The sequence below is a fragment of the Anticarsia gemmatalis genome, chromosome 24 (genome assembly GCF_050436995.1).
Source record: "Anticarsia gemmatalis isolate Benzon Research Colony breed Stoneville strain chromosome 24, ilAntGemm2 primary, whole genome shotgun sequence".
Taxonomy (NCBI): Eukaryota; Metazoa; Arthropoda; class Insecta; order Lepidoptera; family Erebidae; genus Anticarsia; species Anticarsia gemmatalis.
The window spans coordinates 9707126-9725394 of NC_134768.1; the positions used below are offsets into that span (position 1 = coordinate 9707126).

The 18269-nt window shown below is 43.2% G+C and overlaps 2 protein-coding genes across 4 annotated transcripts; one reads left to right on the forward strand and one right to left on the reverse strand.

The window, feature by feature from the left end:
• Nucleotides 1-1442: 1442 nt before the first annotated feature.
• On the forward strand, nucleotides 1443-5378 carry LOC142983421 (FERRY endosomal RAB5 effector complex subunit 3). Its single transcript, XM_076130264.1, has 8 exons — nucleotides 1443-1711; nucleotides 1952-2279; nucleotides 2388-2612; nucleotides 2834-3025; nucleotides 3105-3312; nucleotides 3404-3605; nucleotides 3691-3809; nucleotides 3891-5378. Exons 1-8 carry the CDS (start codon nucleotides 1528-1530, stop codon nucleotides 4107-4109), a joined length of 1677 nt encoding a protein of 558 aa, XP_075986379.1. The 5' UTR covers nucleotides 1443-1527; the 3' UTR covers nucleotides 4110-5378.
• On the reverse strand, nucleotides 4307-18060 carry LOC142983420 (uncharacterized). Of its 3 annotated transcripts, XM_076130261.1 has the most exons (13): nucleotides 17876-18034; nucleotides 16614-16783; nucleotides 16157-16316; nucleotides 15767-15889; nucleotides 15386-15451; nucleotides 14941-15267; nucleotides 11776-12056; nucleotides 8182-11075; nucleotides 6747-7980; nucleotides 6590-6665; nucleotides 6309-6410; nucleotides 5834-5917; nucleotides 4307-5175 (listed from the first exon to the last, which is right to left on the reverse strand). In XM_076130261.1, the coding sequence occupies exons 2-12, from the start codon at nucleotides 16779-16781 to the stop codon at nucleotides 5883-5885; spliced, it is 5466 nt and encodes a 1821-aa protein (XP_075986376.1). In that variant the 5' UTR covers nucleotides 16782-16783; nucleotides 17876-18034; the 3' UTR covers nucleotides 4307-5175; nucleotides 5834-5882. The 3 variants fall into 3 exon arrangements, with proteins under 3 accessions (XP_075986376.1, XP_075986377.1, XP_075986378.1); XM_076130262.1 differs by lacking the exon at nucleotides 16614-16783 and having other exon boundaries at nucleotides 17876-18060; XM_076130263.1 differs by lacking the exon at nucleotides 15767-15889.
• Nucleotides 18061-18269: the final 209 nt, after the last annotated feature.

Genomic DNA, 18269 nt, shown 5'->3' on the forward strand with positions numbered 1-18269 from the left:
CTGGCGCCTAGATCAGTGGTGCAGGCAGCACAATGGTCAATTTGGAGATTAATAGACGGAAGCGGCCGGAGCTTTGCGTTCAAATCCTACACATAACGGGTATTCGTATGATTTACATGAAAGTAGAGACCCTAATAAAATATTAATTATTTGCGATTCCTAAGGATGAGTGCAAGCTACAAGCTGGCGTGTTCAGGATACATACTTAGCTCAAAGTAGTTGAGCCGCCAGAAAAGAGAAACACCAAGCCTTTCTTACAATGTTTTAATTCAGATCTCATCGCTACTGATAGGTTTTTTTTTGTTGTCTGCCTCTGTGGCGCGGTCGGTAGTGAATGCGACCGTCGTGCGAGAGGTCTCGGTTCGAATTCTGGGTCAGGCCAAAAAGTCTGTTCTGAGATTTTCTGTTAAGAATTTCTTAGAAATTGCCCGGTGTTTGGAAGTTGAGGTCGAAGATCTTCGTGCCTCAGAGAGCACGTAAAGCCGTCAGTCCTGCGCTTGACCTCTCACTGGTCGTGTCGGTTATCCGTTCCACCGGGTTATGAGGGCAAAGGAATAAAGAGTGTAACTGTGTATTGTGCACAAACTTGGACACTACAAACAAAGTCCTGCATCGTTGGCCAGTTTCAATGAAACTGACCGCCGCGCCGCAGCCGCATCGGCAAGGACATTATTATTATTACTTGTAGGATAGGTAGGCTATTTGTAGTTATTGGGTTCTGACTGCAAGGTTTGCAAGGTCAAAGTTTTGACGGGTAATGAGTGTAATTAATGCCTGCCAGTAAGTACATTCAAATATGTGTTTGACAAAAATCGCGTGGGTAAAAAAACTCACAATAGCATCTGTCAAACTCAAACTGACAGTTCAATCCGTTCAAAAACGAGCTAGATGTCAAATTAGATTTACTACAAAATTACATTTATTATTTAATTATTATAAAAGTGGCCTCCCTATGGACCAGTAGAGCAAAGGAAGCACTTGTTGCACTGGATTGATTTGGGAGAAATATAAAGTCGTTAATTTTCCTGAGCAATTATAAAAACATTACAATTTCAAACACCCTGTATGTAGGATGCACACAGCGCATGATCGGCAGTCCTATGTACCAATTAGGGCTTATATTTTCCGTCTCCCGATGGTATGAGGCTGTTATATAACGAGAGGTGGCTGTATTGATCTGCATTTCCCCCCTGCATACGTTGCGTTTTGCATTTGTGCAGCGATTCATTTGATGCACTTCGTCAACTATTACAATAAAAATCACTTAAAACTTATACTGTGACCACAAATAAATACTATTTTAGACGCAAAGCTATAAACAATCATTAATTTTAACTAAAACACGTTCCGTTCGGTGGAAACTTCAAAAACATTTTTGACATATTTCAGCGCTGCGATACAACGGACCGTGGAACGGAACGTTAGAAATTTCAGAACGAGCTCGCGTCCGTCGAATGTCAGTGTCAGTCGACCAGCGAGCTCCGGCGAGATAAGACCTACAAGCAAGAACAACTAGTAGCATCCGACATGGCTGCTGAGACAGCCCCTAAGTCAATAGTTAAAACATTTTGGTATAATTTCCCAGCATGCAACACGGACGAGCTGACGTTCAAGCTGGAGGTGCCGGTGGACATCCCGCTGGCGGGGTCGACGCGCGAGCTGGTGCAAAGAGTCATCTACATGTTCCGGCTGCCAGTCTATGTTGAAGAAGGTAAATATTTACTTTCATACTTGACTTTTAAACATTTTTTTATTATCTGTTTGATTTTTTGTGACAATTCTTTGGAGTTTACAATAAATTTCCATTATTTTCCCTTCATAATTCGCTTATTCTGAAAATCAACTGTTAAATAATAAATAACTTGTACGCCCCTTTTTTTCTCTCATTTAATAATAAAGTACAATTTATATTTATTATACAAGATAAAAGATGAAATTATCTCAATTTCAGAACTTACTGAGAAGCTGGAGAAGTTCGTGGCGCACGAGACGATGCTGTTCCACAACAGCCGCGACGGGAAGCTCATCGACAAGCTGAAGAACAACGAGGTGAACGTGGAGGGCATCATCAAGAACTGGGAGAAGTCCTTCAAAGACAATGTCATGGAGTTCGCAGAACAGAAGGGCACTTCTGATGAGGAGGTGTTTGCAGCCGCCTACCACAAGCTGGTGCACTCTCCTGCCCTCGACACTATACTGCAGGTGGAGAACTCTTACGCCAAGACAGTCCGTGACACCCTGGAGAACAGGGAGGAAGATATCAAGAAGCTTACCCAGCAGTAAGTATTTCTATTTATTATCTTTAACTTTCAATGTAGTTATTTCAACTCTATTCAAATAGATTTATTGAGAACTTAGGTAGTAACATTATTGTTATCTATTTTCAGGCAAACTGAGGAGATGGAAAACAAGATCAAGCAGCTCAACATCTCCACCACGGAGGAGGACATCAACGAGCTGGCAGCGGCCCACTTCGAGCAGCAGGCACTGGTGGCGGGGCGCTGGGGCTCGCAGCTCGACGCCCTGCGGCAGACGCAGCGCGCGCAGCACCGCTCCTGGCTGATGAGCACCCTGGAGGAGTACCAGAGCACCTCTGCACTCAACACACCCAGGCATTGTGATGTTGCAAAACGCATGGCAAACTTAGATTTATACATTAGCTGTAGCAGTAGTCGGTCATGGGTTTCATCGACAAAAAGCCAGATACACGGTTCACCCTCAACACACAACAGTTTGACACACAACACAATCGTTACCATTTGCAACCACGTCCTTTTATGCTGTGTGAGACAGTCCGTTGTTTCTTGTGGTCTAACCAAATCTGAAATTTCAGCAATTCTCCGCTGGCCACGTTCTCTGAGGCGGGTGCCCTACCACCGCCGAGCGCCGCGCCCCCCGCCGCCGCCGGGACTCGCCTGGAGGAGAGCTTCACCATCCACCTCGGCAGTCAGCTGAAGCAGACTCACAACATCCGCATCGTCGCCATGGACCTCATGGAGCTGTGCGCCGTGCCGATAATTGATAAGTTAAGATCGACCGATTTTTTTTGACTTATGCTCAAAGAATATATTATCGGTATCTAACGTTGAATAATATTGTTTCAGTCCGGCGGAGACGTCCCGGCGCCTGCAGACGGCACTGTCGCTGTACTCGTCGGAGCTGGCCGGTCTGGTGCTGCTGACCGAGTCCCCCCCGCGCCGCCCCGCGCCCCCCACCACCTCGCTGGTGGCCGCCGCCACGGCCAGCACCGAGCACCACTTCGCTGACGTCGAGCTGCAGCTCAAGGATATCAGTGAGAAGGTTCACGATCCGGTGGGTGCTACATCTTTCACTTTCACTCATACTTGCTTACGTTTTTACTTAAAATGTACTATTGTAAACCATATTTATCCTATAATTTCAGGTAGCGAAGCGCAACACGGAGCGCCTGAAGGAGAAGAGCGAAGCTCAAGGCGAGGGGGCGCAGAGCCAGCCCTCCTGCCTGTCCCGCCGGCGCCAGCTCCGCGACCTGCAGCCCGGCGACATGTTCATGACGAAACACAGCAACCTCGCCGATATGCACATCGTGTTCCACCTCATCGTGGACGACTCCGAGCTGCGCTCTAGTGAGTATCGCTCGTCATTATATTAGTCATTTGCAGTTGTCAAATATCATAATAACTTTCTAACTATATGTAACAATGATTTCAGGCGACATAACGTCTCGCCACCCCACCATCCTGGGCCTGCGCAACATCCTGAAGGCGGCGTGCAGCAACGACGTCACCAACCTCGCCATCCCGCTGCTGCTGCGTCACGAGATGTCCGAGGTGGGCGCACCTACCGTTTATTACGTATTTACAATATCGACCGGCGGATAGAGTCACACTAAGCTCGTGTACATTGTGCAGGAGATGACGGTGGCGTGGTGCGTGCGGCGCGCGGAGCTGGTGCTGAAGTGCGCGAAGGGCTTCATGCTGGAGGCGGCGGGCGCGGGCGGCGCGGAGCTGCGCACGCTGCACTTCGTGCTGCCGCCCAACACGGCGCCGCAGCTGTTCGCCACGCTCGCCAACCTGCTGCCCGCCATCTTCCGCGTCTCCAACCCCGTCAAGTCGCACAAGCCCGAGTGAGCGACTCGGCCCTCATAAATTTATATTATGTTATGTTACGTGCTCGATCGTATCGGCACGGAAGATTCGACCGTTCCAAATACACAGGGTACGAACGGAGTACCGCATCGAATCTTTGTTTATTTTCGTTGGCCGAGCAGGTAGTGGATTGTTTAATTTGATATATAAAACTACTCCGCTACGATAACAGGTACTCCGATTTTGGGTAAAATGAAACAGGCGTTCGTATTTCACGACTTTATTAAAAGCATTTCAACAGTATTTAAAAATATCAATTCCGATTCTCATAATATTAGCTATGTTTAAATTTCAACGCTCCATGTGTAACGTCGTTACTGGAGATATACAATCTATTCGTACTTTGTTTGTGGTATTCGTTGCCGTCGATGTCTATTATATCAATGTTACATGTAAGATGACTCAACTAGTTGTAAGTGATACTTAGCCCTCTACACTCCCACCTACACGTACACGTACACACGACTGACACTCACGTCGGAACGAACCGTGCGTTTAAACTAGCACCGAATCAAAAATAAAATACCCGGTATTCAAATTAAACACAATCAAATGCATTTGATTATCGTGTAAAATCAAATCGAACTACAATAAAACTAAAAATCAAAAACTACGTCTATGTTATTGGTGTCACACTACCAAATAAAACCTTAAAATAAAAAACTTAAATCGCGAATTATAAATAAATCGGCTAAACAATGACATGATTTGTGTGAAGCTTCACAATAACCGGTACTTGTGCGTTGTACTTGTACGAGTTCACTGTGATCACAGACTACATTCCCGCGTCATGAGCGTCAAACGTCAAGCGTCTAGCGTCAATATAACAAGTGTGCCAAACGAACACATAGCGACACATACATACATGTATCATCATATCATTCATCAAATACACAATCAAAATATAATCACCTGGATATAATATTAACTACATAACATTCTGACAGAATAATATGTACGAACACATTAGTCTAGGAATACAATATCATCTTAACTATAGTCTTATGTATATAAACGTTGTTCACAAAATATACGAGTGTCACCGCACCTGTAACAAACATACAAACATTCATGATGTCATCATGTCTCACTATAGATGATAAGTTTTATTATAAATATAAAAATATTGTTATAAATAAATGTATTATGATCTCGATGTGATTTAGGGCAACTGTATGTGATACTTTAGCCCCCTTTTATTATTATACTTGTAGAGATTTATTTACTTATTGAGAATTTAATAAATGTTTATAAAGAATTGAGAGTTTTAATTACACATCTCCTTACTAAAATATAGTACTCATAATAAGGCCTTGAAGTCCTAACCTACCATGTTTCAAGCCAGCATAATTAATTAAATAAAAGGATAATACTACTTACTATTAACTAAAGAACCTACTCTTTAAACAATAATCAAATACTATGACTGAGACGCATCTGATTTGAGCTCATAGTAAATTATTAACATTATTGCGTAGACTCATGTACACTACATTAATCTATTACTTGGACAAATGGACCAATATAATATGATGAAATATACCCATTAAAAAAGTAATATGCGGCAAACCTATTGCCTACCAGGCACATTACCAATCTTCTGGCTACTAATGAGAACTATTCTAATATTGTATACGTAATACACCTTCGGATATAGGAGGTGATACTATACGTATTATGACAGTTTGAATGTTGTAAATGATTACCTTATTTATGTATTTGTACTTGTTTTGAGAGGCGAATGGAGAGCGACCGTTATCTCCTTCGAGTACGTCCCGCCGTCTTGCTAGCTGTTGACAAATAAACAAAATGAGAGATTATTAACCACATACTAATTCGTTTTCTTATTATTTCTACAGTAATATTCATTGCTGCGTGCGTGCCCATTAATAAACCTTGCATGGACAACACATAGCAGTACATACAGGCACAAATTGACACAAATTCGTAAATCATTCGCTTCACGCAACACATGCACACCCGTGAGTTAATAATTATTCACGAAGATACCCGCCATTTCAATTACATAAAACTACAGATAGTTCGATCGCCAGATAGTTTAATTCGACAAATAAGAGAATCTATTCCGTCGGTAACAAAAATCCGCCCTTTGTGAATAAATCGTACGGTTGATTAGATGTTATAAGATCATGTAATGCAATATAATATGTAGTGTCTGACCTTGAGGTGGCGCGGCGGAGCGTGTGGCCCGCGCGGGCGGCGACGGCGGCGCGGGGCCGGCGGGGGACTGCCTCCTGCCACCGCGCGCCTTCTTACTTGCCTCTGTAAATGTACACAACTTATTACTATTCACTATCATATAAGACACTATAGCAATTGTCATCCATTAACTATAGATCAACAACTTAGCAAACACATCGTTTACAAGGTTCACATGTAACGGAGGTATACAAAATATAAATCTTTAATAGTTATATTACAAAAATTTTAAAAATGCTGACCTTCAACTGGTGGAGATCCAACAGCAGTTTTTCTCTTTCGTTTCCCCAGCTCAGGAGCAGACACAACCGCTGCCGCCTACAAACCAAATCAACCGTTAATACAGAACAATGTTTTCAGATAAATATTAATGAATGATGTAAATAATGTATTACTGACCTTTCTCCCTCGTCCAGTCTTTTGTTTAGGTTCCTCCACTTCGACCTCTACTTTCTTAGAGCGCGTCGCTTTCTTCGGCGCGTCTCCACTACCCTGCTTGCTACTCTCCTTGGCTACAGCTCTCTTAGGACCGTTCTCCGGTTCAGTCTTGGGTGATTCAACACGTTTACTCCTGCCTCTGCTCACAGGCGCTTCCTTATTCTTACTCAGTTTAGCGGGTCGGTCGTCGGCCGCCGTAGTTTTTCTCTTGCGACTGTATATTTCTATAACTACAGTATTGTCTACTTTAGTTCCTCGTCTAGAACGAGTTGTAGCTTCTGGTTGCACTGTTCCTTGTTGAGCCTTCTTCCCGCGAACTGGTTTGGTTTCCTCTTTCGGTTGATTTGTTTTGCGTGTCTTTTTAGGTTCCTCTTGAATAGATTCTTGTTTATCTGTTTTTCTAGTCTTCTTAACTATGGGTTCCGCTACTTGTGGTGGTCGTCCTCTCTTTGGTCGAGCAGCAGGTTGTTCCACTTCACTATTATTTTTCACTTCATTGTTCGCTGTGGTCTTCCTGCCTCTAGTTTTTGGTGCTTCCTCAATAGACACTTCTTTCGCCTTTTTATTATCCTGAGATTTCTTAGGAGATTCTGTTTTCTTATTTCTAGCATTAGTTTTATTTTCCGTAGATGACGCTGATGTACTTTGTTGTGCTTTACCCCTGGTAGCGCGAGGGTTGCTCCGCGGCGACGGTTTGCTCACCACCACGCTCGCCTTCTGTACTTTAGTTCTTGTATTCTTTGGTGATTTAGGTTTTTCTACCACTTCTTTGTTCCGAGTGCCGCGAGTTCGTTTAGGGCTCGCTTTAGGAGAGGGCACCGTCTCCGGCTCTTTCCTTTTCCTTGAGGCTCGTGATTCAGGCCGTGGACTCATGACCGGCGATTTTGGCTTCACAACCAGGGTTGTTCCTCGCTTTTTAGTGTTGGTGACTGCTGGCGGAGTGACGGGGGCGGCCCTACGTGACCTAGTCGGCTTAGGACTGATCACTTTAGTGACAGGGCTGGCCGGTTTCTTCACAGGGTTGGGTGTTTTAGGTTTAGCAGGGGATTTGTCTTTGGTAGGTGTAACCGGTTTTGTAGGAGAAGGGGCCTTCGCCTTGACGCGTGTCTTTTTAGGTGACGGTTTGACAAATTTAGGCGATTTCGGGGCTGCTCTCGTGCCTCTTCGGGTCTTCGGTGCTTCAGTCTCTTTACCCCTGGAATAAGTAAGAATGCTTTAAGTAAGTGTCACACTTTTTATTGTACCCATTTAAAATCAAGAAACGGTCGCGCATATTTAATCACAAAATTATAGCAATTTCTTACTATAATTTCAGACAAGCATAGTTTCTGCAACAATCAAAAATGTAGATACTAAATTGCATAGAGAAAACATGAACAATGAATTATAAGCATACCTCGGCACATCATGTTCCAAGTCCTGCGTTCTCTCGGCCACAATGGGCGACACTCTGCCGAGCTCGCTGGCGTTCATGGTCATGTTGGCGGCGCGACCCTTCACCGGCGTGGAGTGCAGCACCGCGCGCTTCTTGATGGGCAGGTTGACGGCCGCGGCCTCCCGCCCGCCGCGCTCCAGCGACGCGTCCACCAACGACCTCTTCTTGATAGGCAACGTGTGAGCGCTGTACAACTCCGACGCTGACTTCTGACGCCTCGGCGCGTCCACCAAACTTGTACGAATTATTGTACTATTCCTTATCCTCGATTCACGAATAGGTTCCGTGCCCTCGACCGTATCTGTCGCCAGTTTCTGCAGTTCTCGGGTCAGATACGTCGATGTATTGGCCGATTTCGCTTCTTCCTCTTTTTCTTTGTTCAGTCGTTTCGCCAGCTCCTGCTCCAACCACGCTTCGACGTTGTTTGTGATTACATTCAAAGATGAATGCAATGACTTATTTTTGCGCGACTTTTTCTTTGGTGCGGACTTTGAAGTGAATGTCTTCGAGTAGACAGCTTTGATCGGCGGCTTGCCTATCAACTGGTCGAAGATACTATCCATATCTGTGTGGGTATTATTTATCTCGTTGAACAGTTCCTCGACGCCGCTCAAATCGTTCAGTTCGTTCCTCTTACTTCGGCGGAACATTTGCTTCACACCTTGCACATCGCTCAGATCGTTTCTAGGTGAATTTCTCTTTAAAGTCTTCTTTACCCCCGATACATTACGTAAATCGTTCACTGGGCTTCCTCTGTTGAACAACTTCTTCACGCCTCTGACGTCACCTAAACTATTTCTGGGAGATTTTCTTTTCTGTTGTGTTTGGAACAATGATTTAACACCTGAGACGCGCCTCAAGTCGTTCTTTGGTGAAGCTGCGAATACTTCCTTAACTCTCACATCACTGAGACGATTCCTTGGACTCTTAGCGAACATTATTTTAACCCCTCCTACATCAGTCAGATCATTCCTAATTGACTTTCTAGCTCTAGGAGTACGCAACAAAGCTTTGACGCCTCTAACGTTACGTAAGTCATTATCCGGGGTACGTTTGCCGAATAGAAGCTTGATGCCTTCCAAGTTAGGACTTTGACTGGGAGTACTCATAGGGCTCACGAATCGTTCGGGAGTGAACGCTTCAGTGTGCTCCAACAGCGAGTTGTCGGGCGTCCTGCCAGTTAGTGCTACCGTGTTACGTGTCAGTCGCTTCACCTGAACTATGTCATCATCATCAAACAGTTGCTTTCTAGAAAATTCCGTCATACTCTGCGACAGCTTACGTTTGACTGGACTATTGAATAATTGCTTCACTACATCAGACTCGTTCAAATCATCTATTATGGAACGTTTCGACTGCGGCTTCTTCGCCGTCGAGTGCTTGTTCTTAACAGCTTCTTGTACTAATTTGACAGCACTTTTTGGGGTCACTATTTCATTATCAGTCAGCGTGCTTACATTCATACTCTCGTACGAATCATTGCTCAGTCTCAGTCGTGTTTTCCTAGCGCTAAACGTCATTGATTTCGACTTTGTACTGACGCGGGTCTTTGGTCCTGAAAGAACACCGATTGTCTTCCTCTTAAGCGACTGACCTCGACCTTTCGATGACCGAGAGGTCAGTGAACTTTGACTGGAGTCTAACAAGCTTTGTATGCTGAGGACCGGCGTGCTGGCTTCTTCAGGACTGTGTCTGTTCTCTGGAGTGCTAGTACCTTCGTTTTGTCCCGGAGTACCAACAGGTGTAGTGTTTAAACTACCGCTGCTGCTACGTTGAGGAGCGGAGTTAGACCTTTTCGAAGCAGTGCTTATTCTCTTGGACGTCCGCGGCGAATCATCCGCCTCATCTTCAATTAGTAACAAGTCACTATCGTTGATCCTCGATCTGCTTCGTGAAGCGCGCGACACTCTCGTACTGTTCACTGATATATGCTTAGTGGTGTTCTCTGGCGTCGACACAGATTGAGTCTTGCGTGTCGATACTGAACTCTTGTTCGTCGATCGAGAGTTATTTGATTTACTGGAGTTATCGAGAGTATACGATCTCGTGATCTTCACATACGGTGTACTAGATCCTAGCAGTGTCGGGTCTATGGTAGATCTAGTTTTTCTTCCCGTGCTCGTCTGTGGCGTACCGAACGCCGTACTATTAGTGGAGCCGGCAGAATTGTACACCGACGTCGAGCGACCAGACTCGTTCGAGTCAATAGACACTAAATCTACGATTGAATACGATTCCATATTATTTTGAGGTGAGCGTGGACTCAACGTACGCGTTCTGAAGGCTGAAGCGACGCTCGCACTAGCGTTCTGACTGTTGTTCGTACTCGACACGGACTTAGTAGCGCGACGGGAGTAGGACAGCGTGTCGTCCGACTCGTTCAGCGCCTTCTGGACCATCGCACTGCCGCGGAGAGACTTGCGAGCGCGCGGAGAGTGCGGCGTCAGCGTGCGGGGCGACGGGGACAGGGTGCGGGTGGCGCCGATGGACTTCTCCAGTATCCTGCCGCTGCGGGAGTGGATGGCGCGGCGCGGGGACGGCGACAGTGCCGCCGACGACTCCGAGTAGCGCAGCGACATGTGCTCGTCCACGCTGCTGTCGGCGCCCGACCGCCGCGACGTGTCCGTCACCATCATCACGTCCGACTCCTGCGAGTGATTCTCCAAATTGCTCAGATCAAACTTGATAGATTCCGTCTTCCTCATGTTTCGTTTCGCTAGAGGATTCTTGAGGGCAGATTTCCTCGGGCTCGGCAGGAGAGGCGATTTCTCGAAGCTCTTCTGTCCGGAACGACGCGACGAGTTGCGAAGCGTGGAGTTGCGACCGTCCGAGTCGGTTATTTCTAGTATTGTCACCTGGGGAAACGACAAGATAATATGTGTCATAGAAAAGTATTTGTCAAACATACGGTAAATAAAACTAGCTTTTACTGAATTAAATTAAAATTAAAAGAAACCGCCCTGACTAGTTTCAATGAAAGGTTCTTACATCTATAGATCGTAGTGTTATTCGTTACAAAACAGCTATAATATCTTGTTAATGTGTGTAATGACGCAGGTGCAGCGTGTGTCAGTATCACAGAAGTCAGTGTATTCACTCAGTACAGTGAGCGCTACACGCGGTTATTTCAAGACCATCGAGAGCTCGGCGTCACCGCGACACGGCGGGCGACGTCATCACTCGCTTGTAAATAAATACCACATACATGCTACACTAATGTCACGTTTATTTGTTATATGTCGTCAATTCGTTAACGCGGAAGAATTAGTGCAATAGACATGTTTTTTATTTAGTAAGTTTTGGTGATAAATTTGACAGTATAATATCGTTACGACATTTTAAAATTAAATTGTGTTTGTATGAATTGTAACTTATACATTGTATTTTAATTTAAATGCATACCTACTTACTAATATTTATAAATGTAAACACGTGTTTGTTTTAACTTCCGTTACTTTAAAACAGCTGAATCGATTTCTATATAATATAGAAAGTTGAAAACTTTAATAATAGTACAGAAAACAGATAATTACTATATTATATTTATAAACTCACAGTGCGATCTCTCGGCGAGGTGCTAAGTACGGAAGAGCGTGAGCTTCGTGAGCGTGGAGTGCTACGTTTGACAGCACTCTTCTTGGCCACGAACGACGCCGAGCGACGGCCGCCTGACTTAGGGCTCGTGGACTGAGCCGCCGCCGGCTTGGGACTCGGCGGCTTGGGCGTCACTGGCTTAGGGCTCTCCGACTTTGTAGGACTCGGCGTCTTCGGACCGGCTAGCTTTGACTTCGGCGTGTGACCAGTCATCAACAGTATCGCTGCTTGTTTTGTGTGATCTGTAAAACAACATTTGAAAATATACTTTTTGTAAATGTTATGTTTCAAAATAGCTAATCAGCGTCAATCATAATGTAGAGTTGAAATAGCAAGCAAACCTAAGTAAAATGCATAGTAGTCTAACTTATGTGTAAAAATTGCGTCAGTGATTGAGTTGCAGTCGCGTAATATCAAATAGCGTAATAAGACGATTCAAATCTCCGCGGCAAAAGACTTATTACAATCTCAGTGGCTAGACGTATAATTAAAATTCGCTCCATAAAATAAATGCATAAGCTGCAGTGATGTCACTGAATGACGTTATACAAACTGACTCACTATCTTAACTTAAAATTACCAATACGAGTTTTATATTTCGTTTTAATAAAAATACAATACCTGGACAATTTTGTGTAAAATAAATAAGTAATTGTAGTCAAAATGTTGCAAAATGTAGTTAGTAGCAAGCTGTGATAACAGATCGTTGACATTGGCAATAGTTCCGTGTAGTGCGGTATGCGCCTGCAGCCAGTGTGAATATATGATAATGAGTGAGACGCTCGGCGGTGGGAGGACTACTGCGATAAAAGGTAGCGCGACGCGAGGTCGACTGCACTTATATACAGCCTTGCTCATAAGTATTAGGCACCCTATAATTTTGAGTCTTATGAATAATTAGGTTGAAAAATGAAACGAATTTGGTAATAAATATACATTTATTAATAAATAATTATAAAATATACTAATATTTCGTGTGTCTGCCCTTCGCTTTGATCACTGCAGCAATCCTGCTAGGCAGGCTACGTACAAGCTTCTTGCATTCATCTGCAGTGATGGCATCCCACTCTTCCATTAAAGCGTTTTTTAACGCCGATTTTGATGTTATGGTGTGCTCACGCATCTTGCGCTTTAATATACCCTAAAGTTGCTCAATGGGGTTGAGATCTGGAGACTGCGCCGGCCAATCTAGCAAGTCAATGTTGTTCTCTCGGAACCAACGCATTGTGACTGCCGATTTGTGACAGGGAGCATTATCCTGCTGGAATTTTACACCATTTAAGTTTGTGTCGCCAAAAATGCGGGTCATAGAAGGCATCAACGCGCTTTCCAGTACATTTATGTACTTTTGGCTGTTCGTACGACCTTCACAAACGAACATTTCGCCCACTCCATCGGCAGACATGCAGCCCCAGATCATAATGCTCCCGCCTCCGTGTTTGGCGGTAGGTACCACACAACTTGGGTGGTATTCTTCACCGACACGCCGTCGCACTAAAACTACACCAGGCGTTCCAAAAATCTGAAAAATTACCGAAATAAACTTGATTTAAAATTTGTCATATTTTTTCTAAAATTAAACTGTTGAAAGCGAAATGCGTGTTGATATTTAACATTAATGATATAAAACTTACCTCAAAGTTAGATTCATCGGACCACACAACATTGGACCAATCTTCTTCAGTTAAATGTTGGTGTCTCAGAGCCCATTCTAAGCGGCTCTTTACGTTGCTGGCGGAGAGCAATGGCTTCTTCCACGCTTTGCAGCCTTTTAAACCAGCTTTCGCAAGTCTTCTTCTTACTGTTGGAGCACTGATTAATCTTCCAATAGTCTCTGAAAGATCTGCAGCGAGCTCAGAAGAAGTTTTTTTGCGATTTCTGAGGGAATTACAAATAAGTAATCGGTCTTGTCACGCTGTTGTCTTATAGTTTCTACCTGTTCTCGGTTTGTCCGCGTGAGAACCAGTCTCGGCAAACCTTTTGATAGCAGTTTGCACTGCACAGCGAGAACACTTCACCATTCTGGAAATCTCTATCTGAGACTTGCCTTGTTCATGTAGAGTTTGAATTTTTATCCGATTTTCCTCACTCACTTGAGATAATTTAGGCATTTCGTAAAATAGACTGTATCTTATTTACAAATAAGTCGCAAATAATAGCCTCTTGACACTACGAGTAATGAAAGAAGACTGATACAAAAAATAAAATTATTTGAAAAAATGACATAATTGACAAAATATCGACCAGATGTTTTATGACACCTTAGAATTCGCAATCCTTTGTTTAAAATTTCCTATTGATAACGCCGCCTAGCATATTGATAAAAGGATTCGTCAATTTTTAAATACTGAATGAGTTGCACGTGTTTTATGGGGGTGCCTAATACTTATGAGCAAGGCTGTATTTTATTAACTAAACTTACTGTTTAGATACCTCGCTGATATTATACTTTTTATTAGTCAGTTAAACAGTTTTGACGACAGTCTACGACCACACGTAGTGAATAATGGCTTTAGCGATAGAAATATAAACATAGATTGTACTTTTCGACACCACTTAAAAACAATATATTGCTCTTATTTTTTAAACTTTTGTGTTTGAGTAACTACAAGAACGTTTAGCAAAATTAATTTTAATAATAGTAAATAGTGCTACATGTTTTCATCACGCGGCAATTAGCTATTTACGATACAATGACAAAGTAGGCATGTCATGATAGAATAAGAGCATTCCATGACCTCGAATTTATTTTAAAACGAGTGTAGTCATCGAACTAAATTATGCAGTCTTTTAGATCAAGATTAATGTGTTATTCTTCTGAAAATCTGATATCATTCTCATACAAAGTATTCGACAAGTTCACGAGCGTGGGTGTATGTCTATCGACAGATATGATTTTATATTTTGTTCAAATAACACGATATCGAACGATAGAAAGCTTAGGCAGAGGAGTATGAAATACGACTATACTTTACCATAATATAAATTAGAAAAAACCAATAGCGCTTCGCCCGACCCGGGAATCGAATCCGATACCCCGTGATCGGCATTCATAAATACTATCACGCAGACTGCATCCGCGCTTTCGATCTCAGAAACCAATAATCCAATACAAAAATCACTCACCAATCTTCAGAGGCGCCTCAATTTTGGTGACGTTCATTTTCTGCGCGCTCTGCGCTCGCTTCAGCACCGTGAGTCGCAGCGGCGTGCTCTTCTTGGCCGACGCGGCGCTGCGGCGCGGCGGCCTCGCGGACTTGCGCGGACTGGACTTGCGCGACTCTATCCACAGCGTGGCCTTAGTGGTGCTGTGCAGGCTGCTGGACGCCGTCTTAGGACTGGCGCGCGACCACGACTTGCGCTTCGTGTCTTCCGTGAGGGACGTGTCCAGCTCGCTCTTTGTTGATCGCGGACGCTTGTTCGCTTGTATGGGAGTGCGTGGCGCTGGTTTATCTGAAATGTTATAAGTGCTGTACCTTTGGTATCTTAGATATAATATTTTTTACATAATAGGTACATACATAGGATTTATATATATATTTATATTATATATTATAGGAGGTAATCTTACCATTTTGATCAGTAGTATCTCTTCTCTGTGGCTGAACGATAGCCACCTGCTTGCCGCCAGCGCTTGCTATAATTATATTATTGTATTACATTACATACGGAGCAGTTATTTCGACAAAAATAAATGAAATTAGGTTGTTTGTAACTACATTTTCAAGTCATACAAAATGTGTGAGGGAATCAAACCCAGGCCAATGCAACATTTATACATCACTTAAATGAAATGAAGGAATATGCATAACTTTCAACTCTCTATACACCTACAACATCAAAATGGGTAACTACAACATTTCTAGCATCTAAATGTATTCAAATGTTGTCATTGTTTATTCAAATGTTGTTACAATTCATAATAGTGTTAGACAGAGCGAGGTATACGGACCCGGCATGGAGGCGCGGTGAGACATCTCGATGGCGAGCTGCAGCGCGCGCTCGCGCTTGACGGCGGGCGCGGGGCCCGAGCCGCGCCGCGCCGCCCGCCCCTTGCGCCGCGCCACGTACAGCGCTGCCGGAACAACTTACGTTACTTACAACGATACACTCGTTCACATGCGGTTTATATTAACACATTTTCTGTTTTATTTATTGTACACAGAGAAGAGCGGATTGATGCATGCTATCAATGATGCTAAAACACTACGGACTCTAGCATGTTTAATAGTTTCAGTGACAGTTTAAAATACTCAATCGTATTGTGTATGTTGTTCATGGACTGTTATGTCTCTTCCATTTGTGTCTCTTACAGCATATAAAAGTAGTGTGTGACGTTTACCAGGCTGCGGCGACTGTATGCGTCGCACGCTGGGCTCGGCGTAGTCCCAGCGCAGCTGTCGTCCGCCGATGCTGATGACGTCACCGTGCCGCAGCGCCGCCACGCTCACTGGACGCCCGTTCACCAATGTCTCCCCCTCACACACATTTCTGACCACCGTCTACAACACAGAATAATAATGTTAATAAAACTATAACTGTAGATTAATAATGGAATCATTTTGATCTGCTAATAAATTCTGTATGCAACATTAAATTGATGGGAGCTAGTAACAATGTTAATATCTTTACCAGTTCATTCATTAAACATATTAATGAGACCTAAATATGAAATGCAAAAGCATGATGATCCAACATTTAGGTAGTGTGTATAATGAAGGCCTTTTATTAGGGCATATGAACTATAAAGGCACTGCAACAAGTATTACAAATGTTAGTATAGCTGGTAATGAACTCACCTGGTTAGCGTGCACAGCTACAGTAGCATGGTGTGGGTTGACAGTGTCCAGCATAAAGCGTATGTCACAAGCATGGTCACTACCGAGTGTGACGAGCCCCTCCGACAGAGGGAAGCGCTTAACATCGCGACCCAAGCGGTCCAGCACTACTAGCTGACCGCCTGACATCTCTGATCAACATAAAATTACTACTTTCAATACATAAAGCTATGAAACTGGTAATGATGGTACTTAAACTATGATTTGATACTATAAAATAGTTTTATCCTGGCTGATTTGCCCAACTATGCAGGACTTTGTTTATAGTGGCCAAGTGTGTGCACTATACACACTCTCTATTCCTTTATTCTCAAAGTCTAGTGGGACGGCTAAGCCGACACGACCAGGGAGAGGAGAGGCGCAGGACCGACGACTTTACGTGTTTTCCGAGGCACAGAGGTCTACGACCTTCTTGACTTCCCAACTCAGGAGCACCTCTGAGGATTTTTTTACAGAATACTCAAAAAATAAATTGTAACGAGCCGGGATTCGAACCCGAGACCTCTTGCGTGGCAGCGAATACACAATCGACCTCACCACAGAGGCAGTCTTGACTTGATACCAGACAACCTAACTTAGCCAGTTTTAGAGAATTGCTGTTCACTATCTTACCAAAGCCTTGGATTTATCATCCATAGCTCCTAACATGTAATAGTGTCATTCAACTGTACATAAAATAAAAATAGACTACGCGCCTAGTGAATATTTTATGCAACAGGTTGAACATAATAATGACAATAGGCAAGTAAAATGTATTTTTGCTTGAAGCTTGAAAGAACTGATCAAATTAGTGAGTTTCATCTACTAGCAAATTTCGTCTAGTACTAATTAGTGATATAACCCTAATAAATTTTAATAACCAAAAAACATGTCATACAATTAATTGTTGATTAAATAAGACTCACAATACTCTGATACAAATGTCACAACAGAAATTTTTAAAACATATCTGACTGCAGGAAATGCTGAAACCATTTCTGAACGAAAATATATATGGTGGATTGTGGATGGCATCATGACAGCCCAACCGTTTCCCGCCATCCAATCCCTGGAGGTTTTATGGCGTAATAATGGATTATTTGCTTACCAATGTACATATTTCTAATATGCCACTATATGGTTCACATAAATATTTACAAGAAAAGCCTATAAGTCAAAACGATTACAAAAGTAAACCAAAAGAGAGCAATGGTACCGGTTACGCTTCTATGTAATAAACTCACCGAAGTCAAATTCCTCACACAGATTTGGCCAATATTCAACTCATAATCAGTCATGCAACACGAGAAGAATTCAATCACTAAGCATTTAACATAAAATCACTATATTTTACAAATAAAATGCAACAATAACACAATCACCAACAACGACAAACACGAACACAAATAATGGCGTCCATTCGTCGAGAAGCGCGTGTCAAAAGCAATAGTGATGCAACGCTACCGTCCAACATTCATAAAAACTTACTAAAATTCGATACATAATATAATTTCACCTTTATTGGTTTATCACGTTTTTGGAAAAAAAACTAGAGCCTAATTTTTTTAATTCTGATCACAATACAAAGGTAATTGCTTCATAACTTTCTTACTAATCTACCTACCTATTACTTTAAAA

Coding starts and splice junctions, on each gene's coding strand:
- LOC142983421 (XM_076130264.1), top strand. CDS start 1,528: ATGGCTGCTGAGACAGCCCCTAAGTCAATAGTTAAAACATTTTGGTAT. Junction 2,613..2,833: donor TCTGCACTCAACACACCCAG/GCATTGTGATGT, acceptor CTGAAATTTCAG/CAATTCTCCGCTGGCCACGT. Junction 3,313..3,403: donor GTGAGAAGGTTCACGATCCG/GTGGGTGCTACA, acceptor CTATAATTTCAG/GTAGCGAAGCGCAACACGGA.
- LOC142983420 (XM_076130261.1), bottom strand. CDS start 16,781: ATGTCAGGCGGTCAGCTAGTAGTGCTGGACCGCTTGGGTCGCGATGTT. Junction 12,057..14,940: donor TGAGGCGCCTCTGAAGATTG/GTGAGTGATTTT, acceptor GTTGTTTTACAG/ATCACACAAAACAAGCAGCG. Junction 6,411..6,589: donor TGGATCTCCACCAGTTGAAG/GTCAGCATTTTT, acceptor GTACATTTACAG/AGGCAAGTAAGAAGGCGCGC.